This window comes from Hemitrygon akajei, unplaced genomic scaffold (genome assembly GCF_048418815.1).
Source record: "Hemitrygon akajei unplaced genomic scaffold, sHemAka1.3 Scf000050, whole genome shotgun sequence".
NCBI lineage: Eukaryota > Metazoa > Chordata > Chondrichthyes > Myliobatiformes > Dasyatidae > Hemitrygon > Hemitrygon akajei.
In genome coordinates this window covers 2,348,350-2,373,323 of record NW_027331936.1, presented here as the reverse complement: position 1 = coordinate 2,373,323, position 24,974 = coordinate 2,348,350, and the positions used below count along the sequence as shown (strand labels likewise).

The 24,974-nt window shown below is 43.7% G+C and overlaps 2 protein-coding genes across 2 annotated transcripts in view; both read left to right on the top strand.

The window, feature by feature from the left end:
• The window catches only part of LOC140721127 (NACHT, LRR and PYD domains-containing protein 3-like), a 301,993-nt gene extending 277,237 nt beyond the window's left edge, over window positions 1-24,756 (top strand). The window contains exons 10-13 of the mRNA XM_073036001.1: window positions 18,866-19,036; window positions 23,207-23,377; window positions 23,533-23,700; window positions 23,838-24,756. Coding sequence (XP_072892102.1) covers window positions 18,866-19,036; window positions 23,207-23,377; window positions 23,533-23,700; window positions 23,838-23,925 — 598 coding nt within the window. The 3' untranslated portion in view covers window positions 23,926-24,756. The remainder of the gene's footprint in view (window positions 1-18,865; window positions 19,037-23,206; window positions 23,378-23,532; window positions 23,701-23,837) is intronic.
• Window positions 1-24,974, top strand: part of LOC140721129 (NACHT, LRR and PYD domains-containing protein 3-like) — a 752,838-nt gene that overhangs the window by 310,719 nt on the left and 417,145 nt on the right. The window lies entirely within an intron of this gene.

Below are 24,974 nucleotides of genomic sequence, written 5' to 3'. Positions count from 1 at the left end.
ATGAGGCTCAAGTGCTCAACAATACAGAACTAATGTTGAGCAGCGAATAACTAGACGGTCCATTTACTTTAAATTTAAGAGCTTTTCGTTTTCGTTTCTCGAAAGATCACTACCAATGCCCTGATAATCACTTTTGCTACCTTTTCAGAACACTGGGTGTAGTAACTCCCCCATTATAGGGATGAGCAAGGATGAGATCTGGGTCAAATTGCGCAATTAAGCGTTCAGGATATCACGCAGCATCTCCGACAATCCCTGTTCTGATACTGTGTCTCCCACAGTGTCTTTTAAACAGATAGAATCTGACGTACGAGTTTGCAGTACTTTATGAGGGGAAGGCAGGAATATGGCATTGGGGGGAAAAAAAATCAGCCATGATTGAATGATGGAGCAGACTCGATGGACCGAATCACGTCATTCTGCTCTGATATCTTATCGTGAATGAATGATGAGTCCTTCGTATCCCGTATCAGGATTTGTGACGTGTGAGGGACTATTACAGATTTGTTCACTGAGATCCTTTTATTTGTCTTCAGCGTTTAAATTTCAGTGAGATTCGCTTTTGAAACACTGAGCAGAAATAGTTTGTTTTCTTTTGTATTGCTAATGCACTTTAGAAAGATAGAAACATGGAATAGTACAGTCGGCCCACAAAGTTGTGCCGACCCTCAAACCCTGCCTCCCATAAAACCCCCACCTTAAATTCCTCCATATACCTGTCTAGCAGTCTCTTAAACTTCACTAGTGTTTCTGCCTCCACCACTGACTCAGGCAGTGCATTCCATGCACCAACAACTCTCTGAGTAAAAAACCTTCCTCTAATATCCCCCTTGAACTTCCCTCCCCTTACCTTAAAGCCATGTCCTCTTGTACTGAGCCGTGGTGCCCTGGGGAAGAGGCGCCTGCTATCCAATCTATCTATTCCTCTTAATATTATTTATCTCTTTGGTTAAAGTTAGACCTGCGGTGAGAGATTTATTGGAAGAAAATCCCACAACTGGAAGCAAACCACGACTGAAAACCAGGGAAGAGCGACAAGTGAACCAGCCCGAGGACTGAGAGCAACGACTGGAGAGAACCCTTCTGACTGAGGGTTTCCATTGATTCAGTCGGGAGAGAGTTTGGCGAGTCTCATTTACTCGAACACTGGTCCGTTAGATAATACCTATCTGTACAATGGAAGGTACGAAATAGGTGGAATGGACTGAATGTGTTCAGAAGTACCTGTCATTCCTGTGCGTGACCCAGCACTAATCACTCCAGGTCTGGTAATGTGCTTTCAGAAGCCCAGCTCTTTAAAATCACTCTCATTCTGTCAGTGTTTGCTCCTTTGAAGGTCCTGCATCAGCTGAAGTAGCTTTTGGTCAGTTCTGATGTTTCCTTGTTACGTTATAATCATCTTAAAATGAGTTGACAATTTCCTCCCTTTATAAAAAGCCGCAAGTGCGTCTCGTGCAGTAATTGTAGAAATGTCGAATTATCATGAACTGCAGCAACATGTCATTGATTCTTCTGGCTATTGCAATCTGCAATGATATACTTACCCTCGAATATATCGTCGCGTAGGCCTCTGCTGAGAACAGACCTTTTTAAATGCAAAATGTCCCAACACTGCATTTTATTCAGTTCTCAGTAGCAAAGCGCAACCAATAGTTTTCATTTACATACCTTGGCCTCATCAACTACTTTTCTGCTAATTACATTTTCAGAACCTGTGAACCTGACATTAAGCAGAGGTAGAAATTCAAAGTTATTTTCCCATGGATGTTGTGCATGGGTCTTCAGCAAAGCCGTTGACAAGGTTTCACAGGGCAGCTTGGCCTCGGTGATTAGGTCCCATGCTGTCAAGAAAGAGCAAGTTGGATGTTTTCAAAATTAGCTTCAAGGTAGCAAGCAAAGAGTGCTGGTTGAAGGTTGAATGGAGGTGAGTAATTAGTGGTGTGCCGCAAGGCTACAAGTTGGGACCTTTGATATTCGGTATTTTATAGCAATGATCTGGATGCGGTTGCACAAGGCTTACATGACTGGTAAGTTCGAAGAATGCACAACATTAGTAGTTGCTGTTCGCAGAGAAGATTATCGTAGCTATAGGGGATCTAAATGGACAGTGGGTGGTAAAGAGATTGCTAAACCATCCAGAGCAGCAACGGATTCATGCAGATGTTGGGGATCATGTGGAGGAAACAGCCAGAGGAAGTGGATGAGGCAGGTGCAGTCGCATAATTCAAAAAGCAGCTGGGAAGTGTAGATGGAGTGAAAAGGCCAGAAGGGAAATGGGCCCATGACAGGAAATTGTGACCATCTCAGTGGGCACTGTGGTTGGCATTGTCTCGTTGGGCTGAACACTCTGAATTTGAACTCTATTGCTCTGTGAGTCTGTCAGTAGATGCGCCAGGTATCAGCGGACAGACATACAGACATGGTCTGGAAGTTATTATTAAGCGGGAATGTTTGGTCCCCAAGCCAACTGCCTCTCTGATGCAGAGGATGGAAATACTGTCATATCTGCAAAGTAACCCTGCTCTCTCTGAATCACTGTCTGCTTGTTCTGTAATTTAGAACATCACCAGCTGGTGGAGCTGTCCTGCACCAGGATCAAAGTGTAAACAAGACGACGACGATCAACAATCGTCAGTCAGAATCAGAATGGACAAAGGTATGATCACAGGGATCTTTGAATTAAACTTGTGTCGTGTTTGTACACAGTAGTTCAGATGAAGAAGCTGACACAGATGTTAACAGGGCATAGAAACGTTTCATCGAGCAGTGTCATTTATCCCACTGGTAAAGCCACCTTCAGTAATTGATCAAACTAACAGTTCTAGCCATTTCCAAATGACTCTTTCACCTATAAAAATATGATTGTGCTCAAATCTGTGATTCCAGGTGGAATAAAAAAGATGCTACAGCCTGGAAACGGGTCCTTCTGCCCATCTAATTCATGCTGATCTAAATGGCTGAGCTTGCCCCGTTTTCCTGAGCTTTTCCAAAATTTCCCTTGTAAAATTATTCTATCCTTTTTCCTTCCCGCATGCTCTCAATTTTGCAATTTTATTTGTGTTTGCGGCCTCCTCTGGATGCAGGTAATTTATATCCACCAGCCACCACGTGGAAAAATGCCCCTTTGGTCCCTTTTAAATCTCTGCCCTCAAGTCTCAGACTCCCCTATGCTCGGGAAAAAGACTGTGACCATCTATCCTATCTGCACCCCTGATTACTATATGTGTGTGTGTAAGGTCACGCTTCAAGCTCCCATGCTTCAGGGCAAACTGTCCCAGCCGAAACATATAACACAAAGAACAACACCCTAGTCCTGTACCGTAGTGGTCATTCTTCACTACACACTTTCCAGTTTAATCAGCTCCATCCTATAGATTAGCAACTGCAACTACATGCAAAACTCTCTAAACGAGACTTTGCCAATGACTTGCACAGTTGTTACATGACGATCATCAGGCGGGGTATAAGAAGGGAACCAGGGGAGCGGTCAGAATAGATCTCAAGGTAATGGTCAGCCTGTGACGCAGGGTACCGGACGCTGTGCGTTTCAAGGGAATGGTCAGTCTGTGACCAAAGGGACTGGATATTATGTGACAAAGCAATTGGGGAATGTGTGATCCAGCAGACTGGACCATGTGTAAACCTGTAGCTGGTCTGTGTGTGACACAGTCTACTGGACAGCAAGTGACTCAGGGAGATTTTAGCTTGTGGAAGATAATCCCGGTGATATTTCCCAGTATCACCGGAAACCGTTGCATTAAGATCCCATGGTCATCCGTGTGTTCAACTGCTGTGAATTCAGTGATCAGTATTACTGTGTCTATCCAGTTATTTCACTGGGAGTGAATATGTGCAGTCACCGGCTTATTGGGATGGTCACCTGGCAGGACGTACGGTTCACATTACTCAGCACAGTTCCACTCCAAATCCGGTCAGCCTGAGTCTCGGCTCCATTGCAGTCTGAATCAGTTTTGCTCATCTCTAAATCATACTCGTATAACCTGCAGTTCATCACTTATTTCAGTTGGAGAATTGAAACGAGCAGCGATAAGACTGAAGAGGACTTTACCAGGCGGATCATCGAGGGAAGATGATCTGGACACGGGAAGCAAGGTACCAAAGCAGGGTCAGATTGAGAGCAATGTCCGAATGGAATGCGGTCCGGCCGCAGAGGAGGATGAGCAAATTCAGCCCAGAGACAGAGACGTCAGATACACTGATCAGGACCCTGGGACCAGCACAAGTGAGGTGACCGCCTGTCAGCTCGGAAGCAAATTAAACATGGAATTGTCAAGTCCCCAACAAGGAGCGGGTGAGTGGAATATGAGGGTGATGGGTTCTCAGAATGTGGCAGGAAGGAGGGTAAAGTTGAAGCCTTTTTGGACGGTTGGTCAGATGAGAGGGGGAAAGTGTGGGTGTGGTACATGTGGTGTAGCGGCAGCTGTTACCCCACTGCAGGAAATGTACTACCTGCTCTGACGATTTCCAGGATGTGTATTGGAGGAAACGCAGCTATCCAGATGAGGAGAGTATTTCCAGGATGTGAATCAAGGGAAATGTATTCGCCAGGATGGAGAGAGTATCTCTGGGAAGTGAATATTACCGACAGTCCCAACATTGATTGCCCATCCAAAATTGTAATAGGTCAGTGGGTGGGATGGGGGATGGACTGGTTTGCATTAAATGTGGTCCTTCTATTAACCTAATGCCCAGGATATTGTGGGTTCGGTTTTAAGGCCAGTGTTGGAGATGGGGAATTAAACCGTTTCTGTGTCTGTGAGCAGGTTCAAGTCATGTTTTTTTTTTGTTTTTGTTCAGTTGGGTGAGAGCGGTGGAGACGAGCGATATCTGAGTTCAAGTCTACAGTTTCCTTTTTATATTCACAGAGTCAGAGTTCACAATCTCTGACCTCCTGGCACAGGGGGAAGAATATCAACTGTACCAACTGACAAAGTTCTACAGGGACAGACTCCAACAAGCAATTGAAGAAAAGTTTGAAAGACTCGGTTGGATGTTGACAGAGGAGGGACATTTCAGTAGAGAAGAAAATGAGGTGAGTGTAGTGTGTGTATTGTCACCGAACTGTATAGTGTATGGTGACCAAAATTAATCACCTTCACGTTCTACGAGTTCTACATGGGAATGGAGACTTTGATCTCTGACTTGTCTCTCGCAGATCTGCTTTCAGCTGTTAAGGTGGGGAGCACTGGGAACTACAGGTTCAGTGTCACCTTTTCCTCTCACACTTGCTTTATTGATCAGTGTGAAACAAGAGCAGTGGCTGCATATCTGGACTTCCAACAGGCATTCAGTCTGAAATTCTTTTCAAATCTTGTCTGAACCGTCGGGCAGTTTCATCTCATCTCATTAGTCCAGGATGAATATCAAACTGTCAGATTGTAAATTGGGACAACCGGCTTCACTGCCGTACTTGACGGAGGGAAAACTGCTAACCACATCCGGTCTTGACTCCATGAGTTTCCAAACAATGTGTGGCTGACTTGTCATCGGCCTTGAAACAGGCCTTTTGGACCATCTATTCCATGCCGGTCTACTTAAACTACCTATTCCCGGGCCATGGCGCTTTATATCCTTATCATTAATGGAACTATCCAGACTTTTCTTAACCGCTTGTACTACTTGCGCTGCTAGCTAGTTTCACACACTTAGCACCCTCTGAGTGAACAAGTTTCACCTTTGTACCCCTTGAACATTTCACCATTCACCCTTTACTGATAAACTGTTGTTCTAGTACCTCTTTACCTCAGTACAAAATTCCTGCTTGCACTTATCCTATCTATATCCCATGTAATTGTGTACACTTCTATCAAATCTCCGCTCAATCTTTCATGTTCCAATGAATAAAGTCCTGACCCGTTGACTCTTTTCCTATAACTTAGATCTTCAAGTCCTGGCAACATCCTTGTAATGCTTTTCTGTACTCTTTCAAACTTATTTCCATCTGTCCCGTAGATAGTTGAGCGAAACTGCACATAATATTCAAATTAGGCCTCACCAACGTCTTACACACCATCGTAACCCATCTACTGTATACGATATTCTCATTTCTGAAGGTCAATGCTCAAAGAAAATTTCTTTCAGAGCCTATCAACATTTGCCGCCACTTCCAATGGCTTATGGATCTGTATTCCCAGAACACTTTGTTCTTCCGGTCGCTGTGTAAGATCTACCCTGCTTGGTCAATCCGAAGTGCTACCTCTTGCACCTGTCTGCATTAAATTGCATCGGTCCCTTTTAAACCCATTCTCCGGTTGGTCTAGATCTCACTGTAAGCTCTTGTAGTCTTCCTCTTTGTCCACTGCACCTTCCCAATGTTGGAGTCATCAGCAAATTTGCTGATGCTGTTAGCCATAATTTCATCCAGATCAATGATATAGATGACAAACAACAACAGGCACAGCGCCGATCCCCGTGACACTGCACGAGCTACAGGCGCCAATCAGAAATGCAACAGTCTATAGTGACACTCCGGATTCTTCAAAAAAGTTATTGTCTATCCAGTTTACTACATTATCTAGGATGCTGAGCAACTGAATCTCCTTGACTAACCTACTATACTGGACCTTGTCAAATACCGTGCTAAAGTCCATGTAGACAATATTCACAACCTTCCCTTCATCGACTTTCCTGGTAACTTCCTCGAAATTCTTTAAGATTGGTTAGACGTGAAAGATCACGCACAAAGCCGATTATCTCATGACCACAAAAATCAATAGTTTGATCTAAACGGGAAAAAAGCACAAAACATAAAATAGATCTGCTGACTAGTGGATATCTCATGATCCCAAAAATCAACAGGTTGTCCTGAAAGGGAAGGGAAAAAACGAAAAAGAAATCTGCTAACTTGCTGAATATCTGACTAATGAGAGACAGGGACACACCATTTCAGGTCACTCTCCTTGGAGCTCGCAAACAGTGATTGTCTTGTCCTAGATCTGACCTATTCAGCCATGAGTGGTATTAGAAAATCAAGTGTGTTACACCCGTGAATGACTCTGTTCTCATTGGCGCTAAATGTAATTATTTAGACAGGCATTATCCAAAGGCAAGAGGAGTAATCTGTAAATATGTATACTCATCTATAAATTCATCATTTGAAGACTACTGCTTTACTGGTAAACCTTTAAATCTCTTTCAAAACTGTAACTCCTCAGACATGGTAGCAGTGAAATTGAGGGATTATTTTACAGTGCAGTGGACCATCAGGGAATTATGTTGATTTATTCCATATTTATTTTCCATTATTCATGTTATGAGAACCTTTTCAGTTCCCTACTGGTAACTGTTCTGGGAGACCAATCATTCTAACCCAGGACATCATTGCTCTTATTTCTCAGAGTAATGTCCTGAGCACATCCATCTTCAGTTACATCCTCGATTACCTTAATTCCATCATAGGTGTATGTTGCTTGAAGGCTAATCAAAGTTTAACTCATAATTCCTCAGTTAATCAGGAAGCCCATGCGTACATTCAGGAAGTGATCACCATTTTACAGCATGAGTGCCAGGCTGTAACCATCTCCATCATGAGAGAGCCGCACTGACATTCCTTAATGTTCTGTTGTTTTTACACATCATAAGACCATAAGGCATAAGAACACAAATAGGCTATTAGGCCCATCGATTCTGTTCCGCCATTACATCATAGGTGATTTACTATCCCTCTCAACTCCATTCTCCTGCCTTCTCCCAGTGAACTTTGCTGACCTGATTAATCAAGAAGATACCAACCTCTGTTTTAAATATACCCAGTGACCTGGTCTCCGCAGCTGTCAGTGAAAATTGAGAGGATCTCCACATCCTCTCAATGCCTTTCGATATTCCATAGGTTACAATTAGATTTCCCCTCATCCTTCCACACTCCAGCCAGTACAGGTGCATCCAGGATCCATTCCCATCAAAATCTGGTTTAATATCACTGCTTCTGTTAGTTTTGATTCCTCTCTGGACTTTCCACAATGCTATCACATATTTTCTCTCATCAGGAAACTAAAACCGCTCACAATATGCAAGTGTGGTCTAGCTAGTGCTTGTTCTTATATTCTACTCCTCTCGAAATTAATGCTAACATTTGTTTTTGCCTTTCCTAACACCGACGCAAACTGCATGGAATCCTGCGCTATGTCTCCTGAGACTCTTTACAACTCTAAAAAATAGTGTACGACTTCATTATTTCTGCCAAAGTGCATAGCCATGTACCTCCCTATAGTATATTCCAATTGCCACTGATTTGTCAATTTTTTCATCAGCGTAAGTCCTCCCGCGAAATCCCTGCTTCCTCAACGCTTGTTCGCACTCCCCATATCTTCGTAATGCGCGCAATCTGGGCCATAAAACCTTAAAATCATTGACAGAACGGAAAAAGAAACTGTCCCAAAACCAACCACTGCAAAACACCTCCGGTCACCAACATCCAACAAGAAAAAAGTCCTATTTGTTCCCATTTTGTGCTTCTTGACAGTTAGACAAATTCTGTCTGGAGAATAACATGGATCCTCTATCCATGTTAGTGTATTTCTTGTCCTACTGTCGGCCCTTGTCTTGTTAAATGGCGTCATGTGGGGCACCTAGTCAAAGGTCCTCGGGAAGTCCAAGTGAACAAGTTGCACTGGCTCCGTTGTCGACCCAGCATGCTATTCTCTCAAAAGGTTCCAACAGTTCCGTCAGGCAAGATTCCATTCCATGGATTTTGGTCTTTTTTTTAATCATGTGCGTCCAAATACCCCGAAAACATCATCCATTATCACTGCTGGCATCTTCCCAAACGCTGATCAGACTAACTGGCCTCTAATTTAAAATGGTCGGTCCTCCGGAACCATTCCAAACTCTAGTGATATCTTGAGCGATTATTACTAATATCTCCACAATCTTTATCGGACTCCTCTTTCAGAAGCAATCGGGTGCGATTGGTCTGAACTTATCTATCTTCAGAACATGCAGTTTCCCGAGCGCCTTCTCAGTAATAATTACAAATACATTCACTTCTGCCGCTTGACATTCTCAAGTATCTGGCACGTTCTAGTGTTTTTTTTACAGTGAATGCTGACGCAAAATACGTACTAATAAATTCCGCCATTTCCTTGTCCCCTGACAGTGCCTCTCTACTGTCATTTTCCAGTGCCCCAATATCCACTTTCCTCTATTTCACTCTTCATATATCATACGGACCTTTAGTTAAGCTATTTTACGTTATTCGCTATCCTACCTTCATATTTCATATTTTCTCTAATTACAGCATTTTCATTGCCTTCTGTTGGTTTGTAAAAACATCCCAGCTCTCCAGCTTTCTATTATATTTTGTAATATTCTGTGCCCTCTCCTTTGCTTTTGTGCTGCTTTGACTACCTCGTCAGCCACGGTTGATCATCCTCCCTTTAGAATAATTCTGCATGTTTGTGATCATTTGTCCTGCGCCTTCTGAATTGGCTCCGAGAAAAATCGGCCATCCCTGCTCTGCTATTGACCCTGTTAGTGTCATTTTCGAATTTACTTTTTTGCCCAGCTCCTCTCTCATACCTCTGTACTTCCTTTATTCCACTGAAACACTGATACATCTAACTTTACCTTCTCCCTCTCAAACTGCAGTGCGAGTTCCTTTATTTTATGATCACTGCCTCTTAACGGTTTATTTACCTTGAGCTTCCTGATCAAATCCTGTGCAATACACAACACAGAACTAGATCCGCCTTTCCTATAGTGGGCTCAATCATAAGCTTCTCTCAAAAGCCATCTCATAGGCATTCTACAATTTCCCTGACTCAGGATTCAGCACCGACTTGATTTTCCAAAGCTACCTGCATATTCAAATTGCCCCAGGATAATTTTATCATTCACATTCTTACATGCCTCTTCTCTCTCCCGTTGCAATTTGTAGCTCACATCCTGGCTACTGTAAACAGGCCTGTATATAATTTCCATCAGGGTCATTTTACCTATACAGTTTTTTAACATCTATATCGTCCAATCCGATATCACCTCTTTCTCAGGACGTTTCATTTTTAATGACAACGGAGTCAACGCAATACTTTCACCTACCTGCCTGTCCTTCGATTCAATATTTATACTTGGATTTAAGCTCCGGAATATGATCTTCTTTCAGCCACGATTCAGTGATGCCCACCATCCAGTTTTTGCTCTCTTGCTTTCCCCTCTTTTCCGCTCATGTTGTCATATCTTATTGATGTAATGTTGCACATTGATGGACAAGTAAATTAATCAAGTTACAGGGTGTCAGTGAATCCTTATTCTTACACACTATTGATTTAGAATTTCCTTCAGTTACTGTTTCTCTGTTAATGACTGAACCCAGGGAGGATGAGGCAGCAGCCCAGTGACTGCATCTGTTCTGAAGCTACCGGGGCCATGAACAGATACTTTCCTGCACATTCCCCATGTCTGTCTGGCTGCTCCACAATAAATACACTGTTTCCCTTTTATAGAAAATCACTGAACTGACAGAGAAGGGAAACCGGACAGAGAGTTCCAGACTCTTCCTCAGTTTGGTGATGGGCAAAGGCTCCCGGGCCCGGAGGGCGATGTGGGAATCCTTTGTGACATGGAGGACTGAGTTACCCAAGTTGGACAGAATACTGAGGGAAATACAGGAACTCGGTATGTTAAAACCACGCATTGAACACAAGGGCACATTGAAATAAACAGTTTTAATTATTTTAGTTCTGTTTTCATGGACATTTTTTTTATTTAAACAGGTCCCGATCCTCAGAAATACATGATCATCGCCCAAGGGTTATCTGAAATACCCCCTCAACTGAACGGTGAGTGATGAAATGCAAAGTTCAAACCAGATCTCAGTGACAGCGACTTGGTAGAACCTGGAAATCAAAATTCACCATTAATTCACTGATCTCTGTTCAGGTTACAATTCAGAGAATCTCTCGTTGCAGCCTGAATATTCTGCAATGTATTTTTCTACTAATCCAGCTGTTGGTTCTGCTGGAACCTTCACTCCAGGTCCTCCCGCTCTGGGACTGCCCACACACCCCAGGCAGGCTCCTGATACACTCTATGACCCAGTCCAGGTGACTTTCCTATCTTCGACCTTTCAGATATGGAACCACCTTCTCCCTCGTAATAGCAGCTGCACTCAAAACTGTTCATGGATGTCCTTTACATTTTGTAATTCTGCTAGTGACTTCCAAAGATGTCTGACATTTCCTTTTCACCCATTACTACATCTACAACATCATTTTTCAGCAGTCCAATGTTGACTCTCTCACTTTTTTTTACTCTTAAAAATATTTTGGTATCCTCTTTTATATTATTGACCATATCCCCGCATTTACTGCACATTTCATGTGTATATCTAGGAGAATCTATATCATATTTGCCTCAAACATGACCAAGGCAATAAATTACAGGCACCCACTACCATGTGAAAAACTCCCCACGTGCTGTAAATTTACCCCATCTCACCTTAAGCAAATGCCCTCTGGTACTAGACACCAGCCATATGTAAAAAAAACAAATTGCTGGCTGTGCACATAAACTCTTATCTCTTAATCTTACACACTTCTTTCAGATCTCTTTTCTACCAGCAGGGTAAACAACCCAAGTTTATCAAAGCTCTACTTGTAGCACATGCCACCGAATCAAGGCAACACCCTGATGAACCTATTCTTCACCCTCTCCAATCCTTGCAAGAGCTGGACAATCAGAAGTGAATACAATACTCCAGATGCTCCCTAAAACCATAAGATCCAGGAGCAGAATTAAGCCAATCGGCTCAGTAAATTTGCTCTTCAATTCCTCTCTACCCCATTATCACAGTAAATGTTGACACTCTTCCTAATCAGGAACATATCAACCTGCATTCTAAATATACTCAACTGCTTGTTTTCCTCAGCTGTCAATGACAATAATTTCTCAGATTCACCACCCGCCAGCGAAAGAAATTTCTCCCAGTGTGGATCCTCGCCAGCCAGGATGGGTATCAGTATTCTCAAGCATGATAATTTTCTCTATGAGCCTCCCATGTGGGATCTTGTCAAACACCCAAATAATATCCAAGCAGACAATATCCATGTGTAACTTCATCCATCACCTTTGTCCCCTCCTGGAAGAATTCAATCATGTTAGCAAGACGCTACTTGCCGCGCCCAAAGCCTCGCTGCTGATCCCTAACCCACCACAAACATTCCCCCTTTCATATTCCCATGGGGCAGAAGATATAAAAGGCTGAAGGTATGTACCACCAGCCTCAAGGACAGATTTAATTCTGCATTTCTAAGACTACTAAATGGTCACCTACTATGTTATTATTTGCTTCTTAATAATAAGACAATTTTATATATAAAATTGTAACATCGTGCATCTCGGAACTAATTACCGCTCACTTAGATGCCCACAAAAGACATACAGAAGAGTGGTAAGAATACAACTTGGGTATGAACGGATTTAAGGAACAACTGATAAAAGATTATGTAATTCTATAGCAATACCTGGGAAAGCAGAAAACTTTCAATATTATATAGCCTATCAAAAAGCATTTGATTCTGTTCCTCGCCTGTTTAAGATAATTTTCTAATATATGTAAGATGCACCCAATCTTTGTGAAATTTTTCATTTTCAATTTTGTTTTATTAATTTAAAAAATATAAGGATAGATACAAATCAGAGAAGTTATATCAAATGCATATTTAATAAAAGTACAAATAAAGAAAGGAATATACACTGTCAAAATCATGTATAGGATAATATTAAGTGAATATAAAAAAGGAACCGTAGCTCCACTTAACAATTCATAAAAAAAGACTCAAATTTCCATCATTGAGAAAGAAAAAAGAAACCACTAAACTAACCTAAAACAAACAAACAAAAAAAAAAAGAGGATTGGGCAGTTCATTTTGAGGATATAATTACCAAAGAAAGGAAAAATCTTTCTGGTCAAATGTGAAACTTCGCAGAGAAGGAAAAAAGTTACCTAAGAAAGTACAAAAAGAAAATTAGAGCATATGGAAATATTGAATGAAAGGTCGCCAGGTATGCTCAAAGTTAATAGATGCATCAAGCGTCCGACTTCTAAATTTCTCCAAGCTTAAACATGACATAATGGAGGAGAGCCAGAAAAAAAAAACAGAGTGGATGGATTGGGATCCTTCCAATACGACAAAATATCTCTCCTGACCAATAAAGTTGAAAAAGCTATCATACGTTGAGAGGAAACAGGAACATTTCTTGCTTCCTTTGGAGTGATCCCAAAGATTGCAGCAAGTGAATTAGGTTGTAGGTCCAAACCTATGATTTTTGATAACGTTCAAAAAACTTTGTTCTCTCTAGTCATATCCATCTTTACTGTTTTTTTTCAAACTATCAATTCTGGATAAGGTCTTTTTAACATGGAAAATTAAGGGAATAAAAACTTTTTTAGATTTGTTTTTAAAGAATTGTTTAATGTCTTTTTCGCAGCTATTGGATAACTATGATATATCTAATGCACAATTTTTTAGATATTTACAAGTTAGGAAATTTTTACACGATTTGTTACCGAATTATCTATTTGTTCATTTATCAAATATGATAGATGCTATTTTTCAGCTTAAACCACTTCAGAAAGGATTGATGGTTATTATATATAAACAGCCTTGTGTTCGCTCTGGAAAATGCCCCCTTTTATTTTGATAACAGTGGTTGTTCCTTTGTGGTTGTTAATAGGGCGATTATTGTATGCCAATGCTTCATTAGATGTTGTAGAAATTTATATATTATAAATTATATTATAATTACTATTATGATAATATTACATTTACAAATTATGTCTAATGATAAGGTTAAATGTGCTTGGGAATTGGAACTTCAGGAGTCATTTTCAGCTGATCAATGGAATAAAATTTATCGTTTAGTTAACAATTCATCTATCTGCGCCCGTCACTCCTTGATTCAGTTCAAGGTAGTGCACAAGGCGTATATGTCAAAAGATAATCTAGCGCATATTTTTTTTCTAATATAAATCCCACCTGTGATAAATGCAACGTGAGGTGGCTACCTTAACTACCTTAAAGTTTTGGTCTTCTATAAAGTTAAATAATTTTTGGACAGATGTCTTTGTGAAATTTCTACAACATCTGATGAAGCATTGGCGTACAATAATCACCCAATTAACAACCACAAAGGAACAATTACTGTTATCAGAATACAAACGGCTTGTATTTTGTAAATGGAGGCATTTTCCAGAGCGAATACAAGGCCCACTATGGTTTTGTCTAGTTTTAAATCCGCTTTCTAATTTACCGAAACCGACAAAAATCACTGCATCAAATCAGAAAAACAAAATAAACGAATGATACCTTGACACAGCTGTACAGGAATGATTGGAAATTAGCTGTTCTTGCATCAGTAAAGCAAAAACAGTTAATTCAAATAATGGAACTAATTTCTAAAGAAACCATATATAGCATATATAGCTATGCATGTCTGTGTGATTCTATGAAATTAAATTAAATAATTTGTGTAGAAATAGAATAAAAAAGAGTTTAGTGAGGCACTATCGTTGGGTTCAATATCCATTCAGAAAATGGATGGCAGAGGAGAAGTTGTTCCTGAATCGTTGAATGTGCACGTTACTCCGATCCCGTACAGTAGTCCCCATGAACCAGACGGTGATGCAGCCAGTTACAATGCTCTGCAAGTCACACCTGTAGAAATATTCGAGTGATGTTGGAAACTCCTGATGAAATATAGCCACTGTTGTGCCTTCTCTGTAGCTGCATCGATATATTGGGTCCAGGTTAGATACTCGGAGATATTGACAGCCAGGAATGTGAAATTGCTCACTCTTTCCACATCAGATCCCTTTATGTGGACTGGTGTGTTGTGTTCCCTCATCTTGCCTTCTCTGAAATCCACAATTAGTTCTAACGATATATTTTCATCAACGCAAGGAGGATTCAGCACCCCATACAAGCATAAGCAATCCAGATAAAGGGTACACATCACTGAACGGAAATGAAAGCATAACCGATAAAAAGGAAGACACTATCATAAGAGAAGATGTTAACCAATGGAAGGGTGTCCTGGCTTGCGTATTTAGACAGCTGGGACGCAACATCCATGGTCAACTCTGATAGGCGGAGGCAGCATAATACAGTGCCCTACACTCCACCTGCCAGACTGATCAGTAGCAGATGCCAAGAATTCACCACCCTCTCCACGCACACGATGTATACCAGTGAGACGCTTAAGGAATCACGGAGAATCCTTTCCATCTTTCCTCCGCTCCTCCATCACTGAGACTGAAAACTACCCATTTACATTCTTGTCGTTCCAATGGGTTATCAATCCGAAACTTCACTGTGATTCTCTCCAGTTGCTGCCCGACTTGAGTACTTCCCGCATATTCTGTTACTGTTTTGATGCAAGAGCAGTGGACACCTGTGACTCCCCAATGTGCAGCTTTGCCAAAATGCAGTATCCTGCTCTCCATATTTCCACACCAGATCAACATTAACATTGCCTGTTAATGATGTAAACAATGCTTTAAATATAGTGAAATGTTGTTGTAACGGGAGTGCAGAAAGGATTGGAATAGAATATCAGGGTAATGCTCACCTTCACAAGTAATTAGTGTCAGAATATGAGGATTGGATATTTTCTGGGACTTTCATCACTGTCAACTCTGGTGTCTGTGAACAGAATCTTACTTTGTCCTAATATCCATGGAAGTATGAATTTAATTCATGTAATCTCAAACACTGAATGTTGAAATGCAGTTATAAAGTTCTTTGTCAGTAGAGTTATTTAATTTTTTGACAATGTTCTTTGTTTCCATGGAAGATGTTCAACAGAAACACAGGCAGACTCTGCGGGTACAAACTGCAACACTGAGAATGAATACGATCTTGATGAGGGACAATGTGAAGATTTTCCAGCTGGTTGATCGATACGCTGAGCTCACGGTCATTTCTACTGTTCGAGATCGGACACTGGTGGAACATGAGCTGCTGGCAAGAGGCAGACAACATGAAGAACTGAGAGAGAGACATCCCCGCAGAAAGCTGGAAAAAGTCCGGACTGATCAGTTGTTCCAGAGCAGCTCTTCCCGAAGTAAATCCAAATCTGGGATTTCGGCAGCAGTGGCCGGAGTCCCGGGGGTCGGGAAAACAACAATGGTACAAAAGATTGTTTATGACTGGGCCGCGGGGAAAATATACCAACAATTCCAGTTTGTCTTCAGTTTCAAATTCCGGGATTTAAATTTCATTAACTGCAGACTAAACCTGAGAGAACTGATTCTGGATCAGTATCCTTACTTTGGGAATACCCTGAGAGAGGTCTGGAAGAACCCAGAGGGATTGCTATTTATATTCGATAGTTTGGATGAATTCAATGACAAAATTGTTTTTACTGACAGTCGGACAGACATAGAACCTCCGTCCACATGCACAGATCCTGAATTCAAGTGCAAGGTGTCTGACATTGTGTACAGTTTAATCCAGGGCAAGCTGCTCCCAGGGTGTTCAGTGCTGTTGACCACCCGCCCCACTGCGTTACACTTATTGGAAAAGGCTGAGATCAGTGTGTGGGCTGAAATCTTGGGATTTGTTGGTGAGGAACGGAAGGAATATTTCATCAGGTATTTTGAAGATCAGACGGTGGCCGCTGCTGTTTTCAAACACGTGAAGGAGAACGAGATCCTGTATACGATGAGCTACAATCCCTCCTACTGTTGGATCCTCGCTCTGGTACTGGGCCCCTTCTTCACACAAAGAGTCAGGGGCCCGCAGCGAGTTCCCAAGACCATCACTCAACTGTATTCCTACTATATTTACAACATCCTGAAAAACCATGGCCGTGAGATTGAGAGCCCCCGTGATGTGTTACTCAGGGTTGGTCAGATGGCCTTCAGAGGAGTGTCTGAGAAGAAGATTGTGTTTACAGATGAAGATTTGATCAAGTACAATCTGCAGCCTTCCCAGTTCCTGTCCGGGTTCCTGATGGAGCTTTTGGAGAAAGAGAATTCTGCCCGGAGCGTGGTGTACACATTCCCACACCTCACCATCCAAGAGTTTGTAGCTGCAGTCGCACAATTCATTAATCCAAATCCCGGGGATATCCTGAAATTCCTCACTGAAGCCCACAACACGACAGATCGGCGATTTGAGGTATTTCTCCGTTTTGTTGCTGGTCTCTCCTCCCCAATGACAGCTCGGGGCCTGGAGGAGATTTTGGGTCCATTTCCAAATGAAACAACCTGCCGGATGATTGACTGGGTGAAGGAGGCGTTTAAACGCCAGAGTGGAAACACAGAGAGTGAAGCTGGTAAAAGGAGCCTCCTGAACACATTGCATTACCTGTTTGAGTCTCAGAATCGTGAACTGGCTCAGGCCGCACTGGGATCAATGGAATCACTTTCATTCCGTGAAAAGACACTGACCCCAATTGACTGCGCGGTCCTGTCTCATGTCATCGGACTCTGTGATACAATAAAACAACTCGACCTGGAGAACTGCCAGATTCAGTGTGAAGGAATCCAGCGGCTGGGACCTGTGCTGCACAAGTGCCAGGAGTTGAGGTAACTTGATTTATCTCTCACTCTGAACTGTGAAACTGTTCGATTGTGTTGTTTCAATGTAAAGGAATTTGGGTTGAACTGTAGTAAATCAGATTGTGAAGAATTGTGACAAATGATCTTGGGATCGGTCAGTAATTTCCCAAGGACGGGAGGGTTCTGTGGTTCTTTGTGAAGGGATTTTGGAGACTTCAGCAGATCAGTGAACAACGGCCATTGGTTTAATGGTAGTAAATCACAGGAATGCCGAGTTTCTTGCTGCCTGTGACACGTCCATTGACAATGTTCCTTCTCACTATTACTGACACCCAGACCGACACTGACTGCAGCAGGTGGGTCAGAGATTCACATCCACTTCCCGGTGAGGGACAAGAGACCGTCAGCAGACTGTCCCAGTGAGAAGGAGAGAAATACCATTGTGAGATTGTCCTCCCCAGCCGTTCCCCGTGTGTGACTATCACCATGTCCACCTGTGTGACTGTGCTCACTACCAGATACACAGACCCCATGGGCGCTTCTCCTCTCCTGATTGTTGGCCACAGTTCAGACCCACCCCTCCCTTGCAATCTATTTCTGGATCATCTCATCTTATTGGATTATCTTTTCCCATCGGTATACTCGTCTGGGTCTTCTCATCCGCATTCCCTTCCTCCTATGGGATCTCTCATCCCCAGCCCCTTCCTCCTGCAGGATCTGTCTTCCTATCCCTTTTCCTTAGGTGGGATCTCTTCCACTGTCTTCCATCGACATTGCCTCAATCACAAATCTTCCTCACTCTGGGAGTTTCTCCCATCGTTCATCCCTGCACTTTCCGACCCTTTCACATCAGGTACACTTTTTTAGCCATCGGGGAATGAGACAGAATATGTGGGGTTTACAGGGTCACACCGATAGACTAAATTGCTGACATTCGGTTAATACACTGGAGCTGGGCAGTGAGGGACATTGACAGTGATGGGAACTCCGATCAGTGATTTACTGAAGGGTTTAATGTTTCCTGAATTATCCGAGTGAGAGTAATTCCGTCAGACACACGGTTTGAATCACTTTGTTCATCAATCTGTCTGTTTGTGTTTAGACTTCGGGAGAATGACGTGGGAGATTCAGGAGTGAAACTGGTGTGTGCGGCTCTGAGGAACCCGGAGTGTAAAATACAGAAACTGGTGTAAGTACCAGACTATGGGAGATTGTGTTTACAGTCAGTGGGTGTCTGACACTGAACATCAATGTGATCAGTAATTGTGTTACTGATAAACACTGGGGATTTGTACCGTCTCCTGTCTCTCCGTGTCCTTCACCCTCACACTCTCTGATCTCCAGGCTGTGGGATGTCGGTCTCACAGATTCTGGTGCCGAGGATCTCGTCTCCGCTCTCAGTACAAACCCATTACTGACGGAGCTGTACCTGGGTGGTAATAAACTGAGAGATTCAGGAGTGAAACTGGTGTCTGCGGCTCTGAGGAACCCGGAGTGTAAAATACAGAAACTGGGGTAAGTACTTGACTGTGGGAGATTGCGTTTACAGTCACTGGATATCTGACACTGAACACTAATGTGATCAGTAGAAAGAAAGAAACAGAGAAAATATACAGCACAATATAGGCCCTTCGGCCCACAAATCTGTGCCGAAAATGTCCATACATTAGAACTACCTAGGCTTTACCCATAGGCCACTATTTTCTGAGCTCTATGTAGCCATCCAGGAGTCTCTTAAAAACCCTATCGGTTCCGCCTCCGCCGACGTTGATGACAGTCCATTCCACGCACTCACTACTCCCTGCGTAAAAGGAAAACTTACCGCCGACATCTCCTCTGTAGCTGCTTCCAAGCACCTTAGAAATATGCCATCCTGGGCTAGCCATTTCAGCCCTGGGGAAAATCCTCTGACTATCCACATGATCAATGCCTCTCATTACGTTGTACGCCTCTTTCAAGTCACCTCTCATCCTCCGTCACCCCAAGAGAAAAGGCCGGGTTTAATCAACCTATTTTCCTAAGGCATTTTCCCCAATCCAGGCAACTACCTTGTAAATCTCCTCTGCACCCTCTCCATGGCTTCCACGTCCTTCTAATAGTGAGGCGACCAGAACTGAGCACAGTACTCCAAGTAGGGTCTGACCAACGTCCTATATTGCTGCAACATTACCTCTTGGCTCCTAAATTCAATTCCACGATTGATGAAGGCCAATACACCATACGCCTTCTTAACCACAGAGTCAACCTGCGTAGCAATTTTGAGTGTCCGATGGTCTCGGACCCCAAGATCACTCTGATCCACCACTCTGCCAAGTGTCTTACCATTAATACTATATTCTGCCATCACATTTGACATACCAAAGTGAAGTACCTCACACTTAACTGGGTTGAACTCCATCTGCCACTTCACAGCCCAGTTTTGCATTCTATCAATGTCCCGCTGTAACCTCTGACAGTCCTCCACAATTCCACAACACCCCCAAATTTGGTGTCATCAAGAAATTTACTAACCCATCCCTCCACTTCCTTATCCAAGTCATTTATAAAAATCACAAAGACTCGGGGTCCCAGAACAGATCCCTGAGGCACATTTCTGGTCACCGGCCTCCATACAGAATATGACCCGCCTACAACAACAATTTGCCTTCTGCGGGCAAGCCAGTTCTGGATCCACAAAGCAATCTCCCCTTGGATTCCATGTCTCGTAACTTTCTCAATAAGCCTTGCATGGGGTACCTTATCAAATGCCTTGTTGAAATCCATACACACTACATCTACTGCTCTTTCTTCATCAATGTGTTTAGTCACATCCTGAAAAAATTCAATCAGGCTCGTAAGGCACGATCTGCCTTTGACAAAGCCAAGCTGACTATTCCTAATCATATTTTGCCTCTCCAGATGTTCATAAATCCTACCCCTCAGGATCTTCTCCATCAAATTACCAACCACTGAAGTAAGCCTCACTAGCGTATTATTTCCTGGGTGATCCCTACTCCCTTTCTTGAAAAAGGGAACAACATCCCCGACCCTCCAATCCTCCGTAACCTCTCCCGTCCTCACTCATGATGCAAAGATCATAGCCAGAGTCTCAGCAATCTCCTCCCCCGCTTCCCACAGTAGCCTGGGGTACGTCCCGCCATCTCCCGGTGACTTATCCAACTTGATGTTTTCCAAAAGCTCCAGCACATCCTCTTTCTTAATATCTACACTCTCAAGCTTTGCAGTCCACTGCAAGTCATCCCTACAATCACCAAGATCTTTTCCGTCACGAATACTGAAGTGAATGATTCATTAAACACTTCCTCTATTTCCTCCGGTTCCATACGCATTTTTCCATTGTCACACTTGTTTGGTCCTATCCTCTCATATCTTATTCTCTTGCTCTTCACATACTTGCAGAATACTTTGGGATTTTCCTTAATCCTGTCCACCAAGGCCTTCTCATGGCCCCTTCTAGCTCTCCTGATTTCATTCTTAAGCTCCTTCCTGCTAGCCTTATAATCTTCCAGATTCATATCACTACCTCGTTTTTGAACCTTTTGTAAGCTCTTCTTTTCTTCTTGACTAGATTTACAACAGCCTTTGTGCACCACGGATCTTGTACCCTACCATCCTTTCCATGTCTCATTGGAAAGTACCTACTCAGAACCTCATGCAAATATCCCCTGAACATTTTCTACATTTCTTCAGTACGTTTTCCTGAGAACATCTGTTTCCAATTTATGCATACAAGTTGCAGCCTGATAGCCTCATAGTTCTCCTTACTCCAATTAAAGGTTTCCCTAACTTGCCTATTCCTATCCCTCTCTAATGCAATGGTAAAAGAGATAGAATTGTGATCACTATCTCCAAAATGCTCATCCACTGACAGAACTGACACCTGGGCAAGTTCAGTTCCCAATACCAGATCAACTACAGTCTCTCCTCTTGTAGGTTTATCTACATATTGTGTCAAGAAACCCTCCTAAACACACCTAACAAACTCCACCCCATCTGATTCCCTCACTCTAGGGAGATGCCAATCAATATTTGGGAAATTAAAATCTCACACTTCAACAAACCTGTTATTATTACTTCCTTCCAGAAACTGTCTCCCTATCTGCTCCTCGATGTCCCTGTTACTGTTGGGTGGTCTCTCCAAAACACCCAGTAGAGTTATCGAACCCTTCCTGTTACTAACTTCCACCCACAGATACTCCATGTCCTTCCTGAAACATCTAAAACCTGCCACTTGAAGTTACCATTCCTGCCCCTGCACCATCCAAGTTTCTGTAATGGCCACAACATCATATCTCCAAGTGCTGATCCATTCTCCTAGGCTCATATGCTTTGTTCGTAATACGTTTTATTCATCATACTCCTTAAATTAAAATAGACACATCTCAAACCATCGGTCTGAGCGCGTCCCTTCTCTATCACCTGCCTATCCTCTTTTTCGCACTGTCTCCAAATTTTCTCTATTTGTGAGCCAACCTACCTTTCCTCCATCACATCATTTCGCCCCCACCCAGCACTTCTAGTTTAAATTCTCCCCAGTGGCCTCAGCAAACATGCCCGCCAGATATTGGTCGCCCTGGGATTCAAGTTCACACCTGCTCCAAAAGAGGTCCCAAAGATCCAGAAATCTGAATCCCTGCCTCCTGCTACAATCCCTCAGCCACACGTTTATCCTCAACCTCATCCTATTTCTATTCTCATTGCCACGTGGCACAGGCATTAATACCGAGATTACCACCTTTGCGGTCCTGCCTCTCAACTTACTTCTGTACTCTTTCAGGACCTCTTCCATTTTCCTACTATGTCATTGGTACCAATATGTACCATGACCTCTGGCTGTTCTCCCTCCCACTGTAGGACATCTGAAACATCCCGTACCCTGGCACCTAGGAGGCAAACTACCATGTGCGTTTCTTTCCTGCATTCAAAGAATCTCCTTTCTGACCCCCAAACTATAGAGCCCCCTATCACTACTGCCTTCCTCTTCCTTTCCCTACCCTTCTGAGCCACAGGGCCAGACACTGTGCCAGAGGGACGGGCACAGTTGCTTCATCACCCCCGTAGGCAACCCCCCTCCAGCAGTACCCGAACAAGAGTACTTATTGACAAGGGGTACAGCCACTGGGGTACTCACTATTACCTGCTTCTTGCCCTTCCCTCTCCTGACTGTGACCCATTTCTTCAGTCTCCCGTGACCCCGGTGTGACCACCTGCCTGTAACTCCTCTCTATCACCTCCTCCCTCTCCCTGACCAGACGAAGATCATCGAGCTGCATCTCCAGTTCCCTAACTCGGTCCCTAAGGAGCTGCAGCTCGACACACCGGGTGCAGATGTTGCCGTCCAGGAGGCTGGGAGTCTCCAGGATCTCCCACATCTGACACCGAGCACAGAAAACCAGCCTCACACACATACTCTCTGTCTGTATTGTAAACAGATAACCTACCTCGCCTCGACCCTTTATCGCCGAAGCCCTGTTGAGCCAAAGCCTTCCTACTCTGTCTCCCGCTCCTCTGACGCTCGCTCTGTAAATCTGTCTTCCTTTTAAACTCTTCTCGCTGTTCTCACTGGCCGACTTGCGCAGTTGTGCTGAAGAAAATAATCATTAATTGTGTTACTGATAAACACTCGGGATGTGTACCGTACCCTGTCTCTCTGTGTCCTTCACCCTCACTCTCTCTCATCTGCAGGCTGGACAATGTCGGTCTGACAGATTCTGGTGCCGAGGATCTCGCCTCCGCTCTCAGTACAAACCCATCTCTGACGGAGCTGGACCTGAGTTATAATAAACTGGGAGATTCAGGAGTGAAACTGGTGTCTGAGGCTCTGAGGACCCCGGAGTGTAAAATACAGGAACTGTGGTAAGTACCAGACTGTGGGAGATTGTGTTTACAGTCACTGGATTTCTGACACTGAACATTAATGTGATCAGTAATTGTGTTACTGATAAACACTGGGGATTTGTACTGTCTCCTGTCTCTCTGTGTCCTTCACCCTCACTCTCTCTCATCTCCAGGCTGATGAATGTCGGTCTCACAGATTCTGGTGCCGAGGATCTCGCCTCCGCTCTCAGTACAAACCGATCACTGACGTGGCTGATCCTGGAATCAAACTCGCTGACAGACCGATCTGTCCCCGCTCTCCGCCGGCTCATACTGACCCTCCCGAGTCTGGAGTGGATCTGGTAAATGTTTGCTTTAATGTTCAATGTGATAAAATATCAGCGGATCCGCGGGTTTTCTGGTGATATTTGTCTGTGAGTGTTTTTGAAACATTAACACCAGTCCCCGGTTACTGACACTGTCGTGTCATCTGTTTCAGGCTTGTGGAGAATCTTTTCAGTGAGACCGGGAGGAAGGAACTAAGATCTCTGCAGGAACCCAGACCCGAACTGAGAGTGGATCTGTGAACATCTGAATGTGTGAACATCCCCACCCGCGGGATGGGGATAATCTGGCCGATTCCCCGCCCTCCGCTTTAACTCTCCCTTCCACTTTAACTCCCCGCTCACATTTAATGGCCGCGCGCCCGGGTAATTCCCAACGGATTTAACGGAACCGGCTCCAGTCTTGAGTTCATTGACATCGGAAGCGTTCTCGTAGTGACGTATTTCCGCCTGTTGTCCAGTGGCGCAGCTTCCTCCGAATATGCGGATTCGAGTCTTCCCACGTGACCGTGATCTCAATCAAATGCCATTCTTTCCCATTCATTCCCACCATCCGCACTCCCAATGACACCACCCCTTCCCATTCACTTCAACTATCCACATTCCTAACGGGACGCACCGCTACCCATTCGTTTGCGTCGTCCAAACTTCCAATAGACCCCACCCCTTCCCATTCACTCCCACTGTTTGCCTGCCAGTGGGCCCCGCCCCTTCCCATTTACCCCCACCGTCTGCACCCCTTCCCAATCACTCCTGTCGTCCGATCTCCCAGTGGGATCTGACCCTTCCCATTCACTCACACCATCTACCTCCCAATGGGACTCCTTTCAGTTCATTGCCAAAGGGAATGGGATCCTGGAAATTGGCGGGGACGCTTGATTTCTGTATTTGACAGAACTCGGAGCGGGGTTAACGAAATCTGATGGGAACGCCGGTGGGTTTATTAGTTACACGGAAAGTCGAGGGTGGTGTGGATGTTGACGGCTTTGTAACACTGACGATGCTCATCTCCTGGCGGAGACGGTGGATACGATCGGACGGAAGGACCTTCGCCGCGCCTTCCTGAAGATGGGGGGAGGGGTGGGTGCGTGCGAGAGAGGTTTATGGTTTCCATGTCCCAACGCCGGGTGATTCATTGCACCCGGTTCCCGGTGTCCACATAACACACAGGAAGTTATGCAGGGTACGGTTCCCGGTCTCCTTATCGAGTGGAGGGTGGTCGAGTGTGTCCGTCCTGCGAGGGGCTCCTGTTTGAAAAAAATGAATAGGGAGGGAACCACAGAAGGATTTAG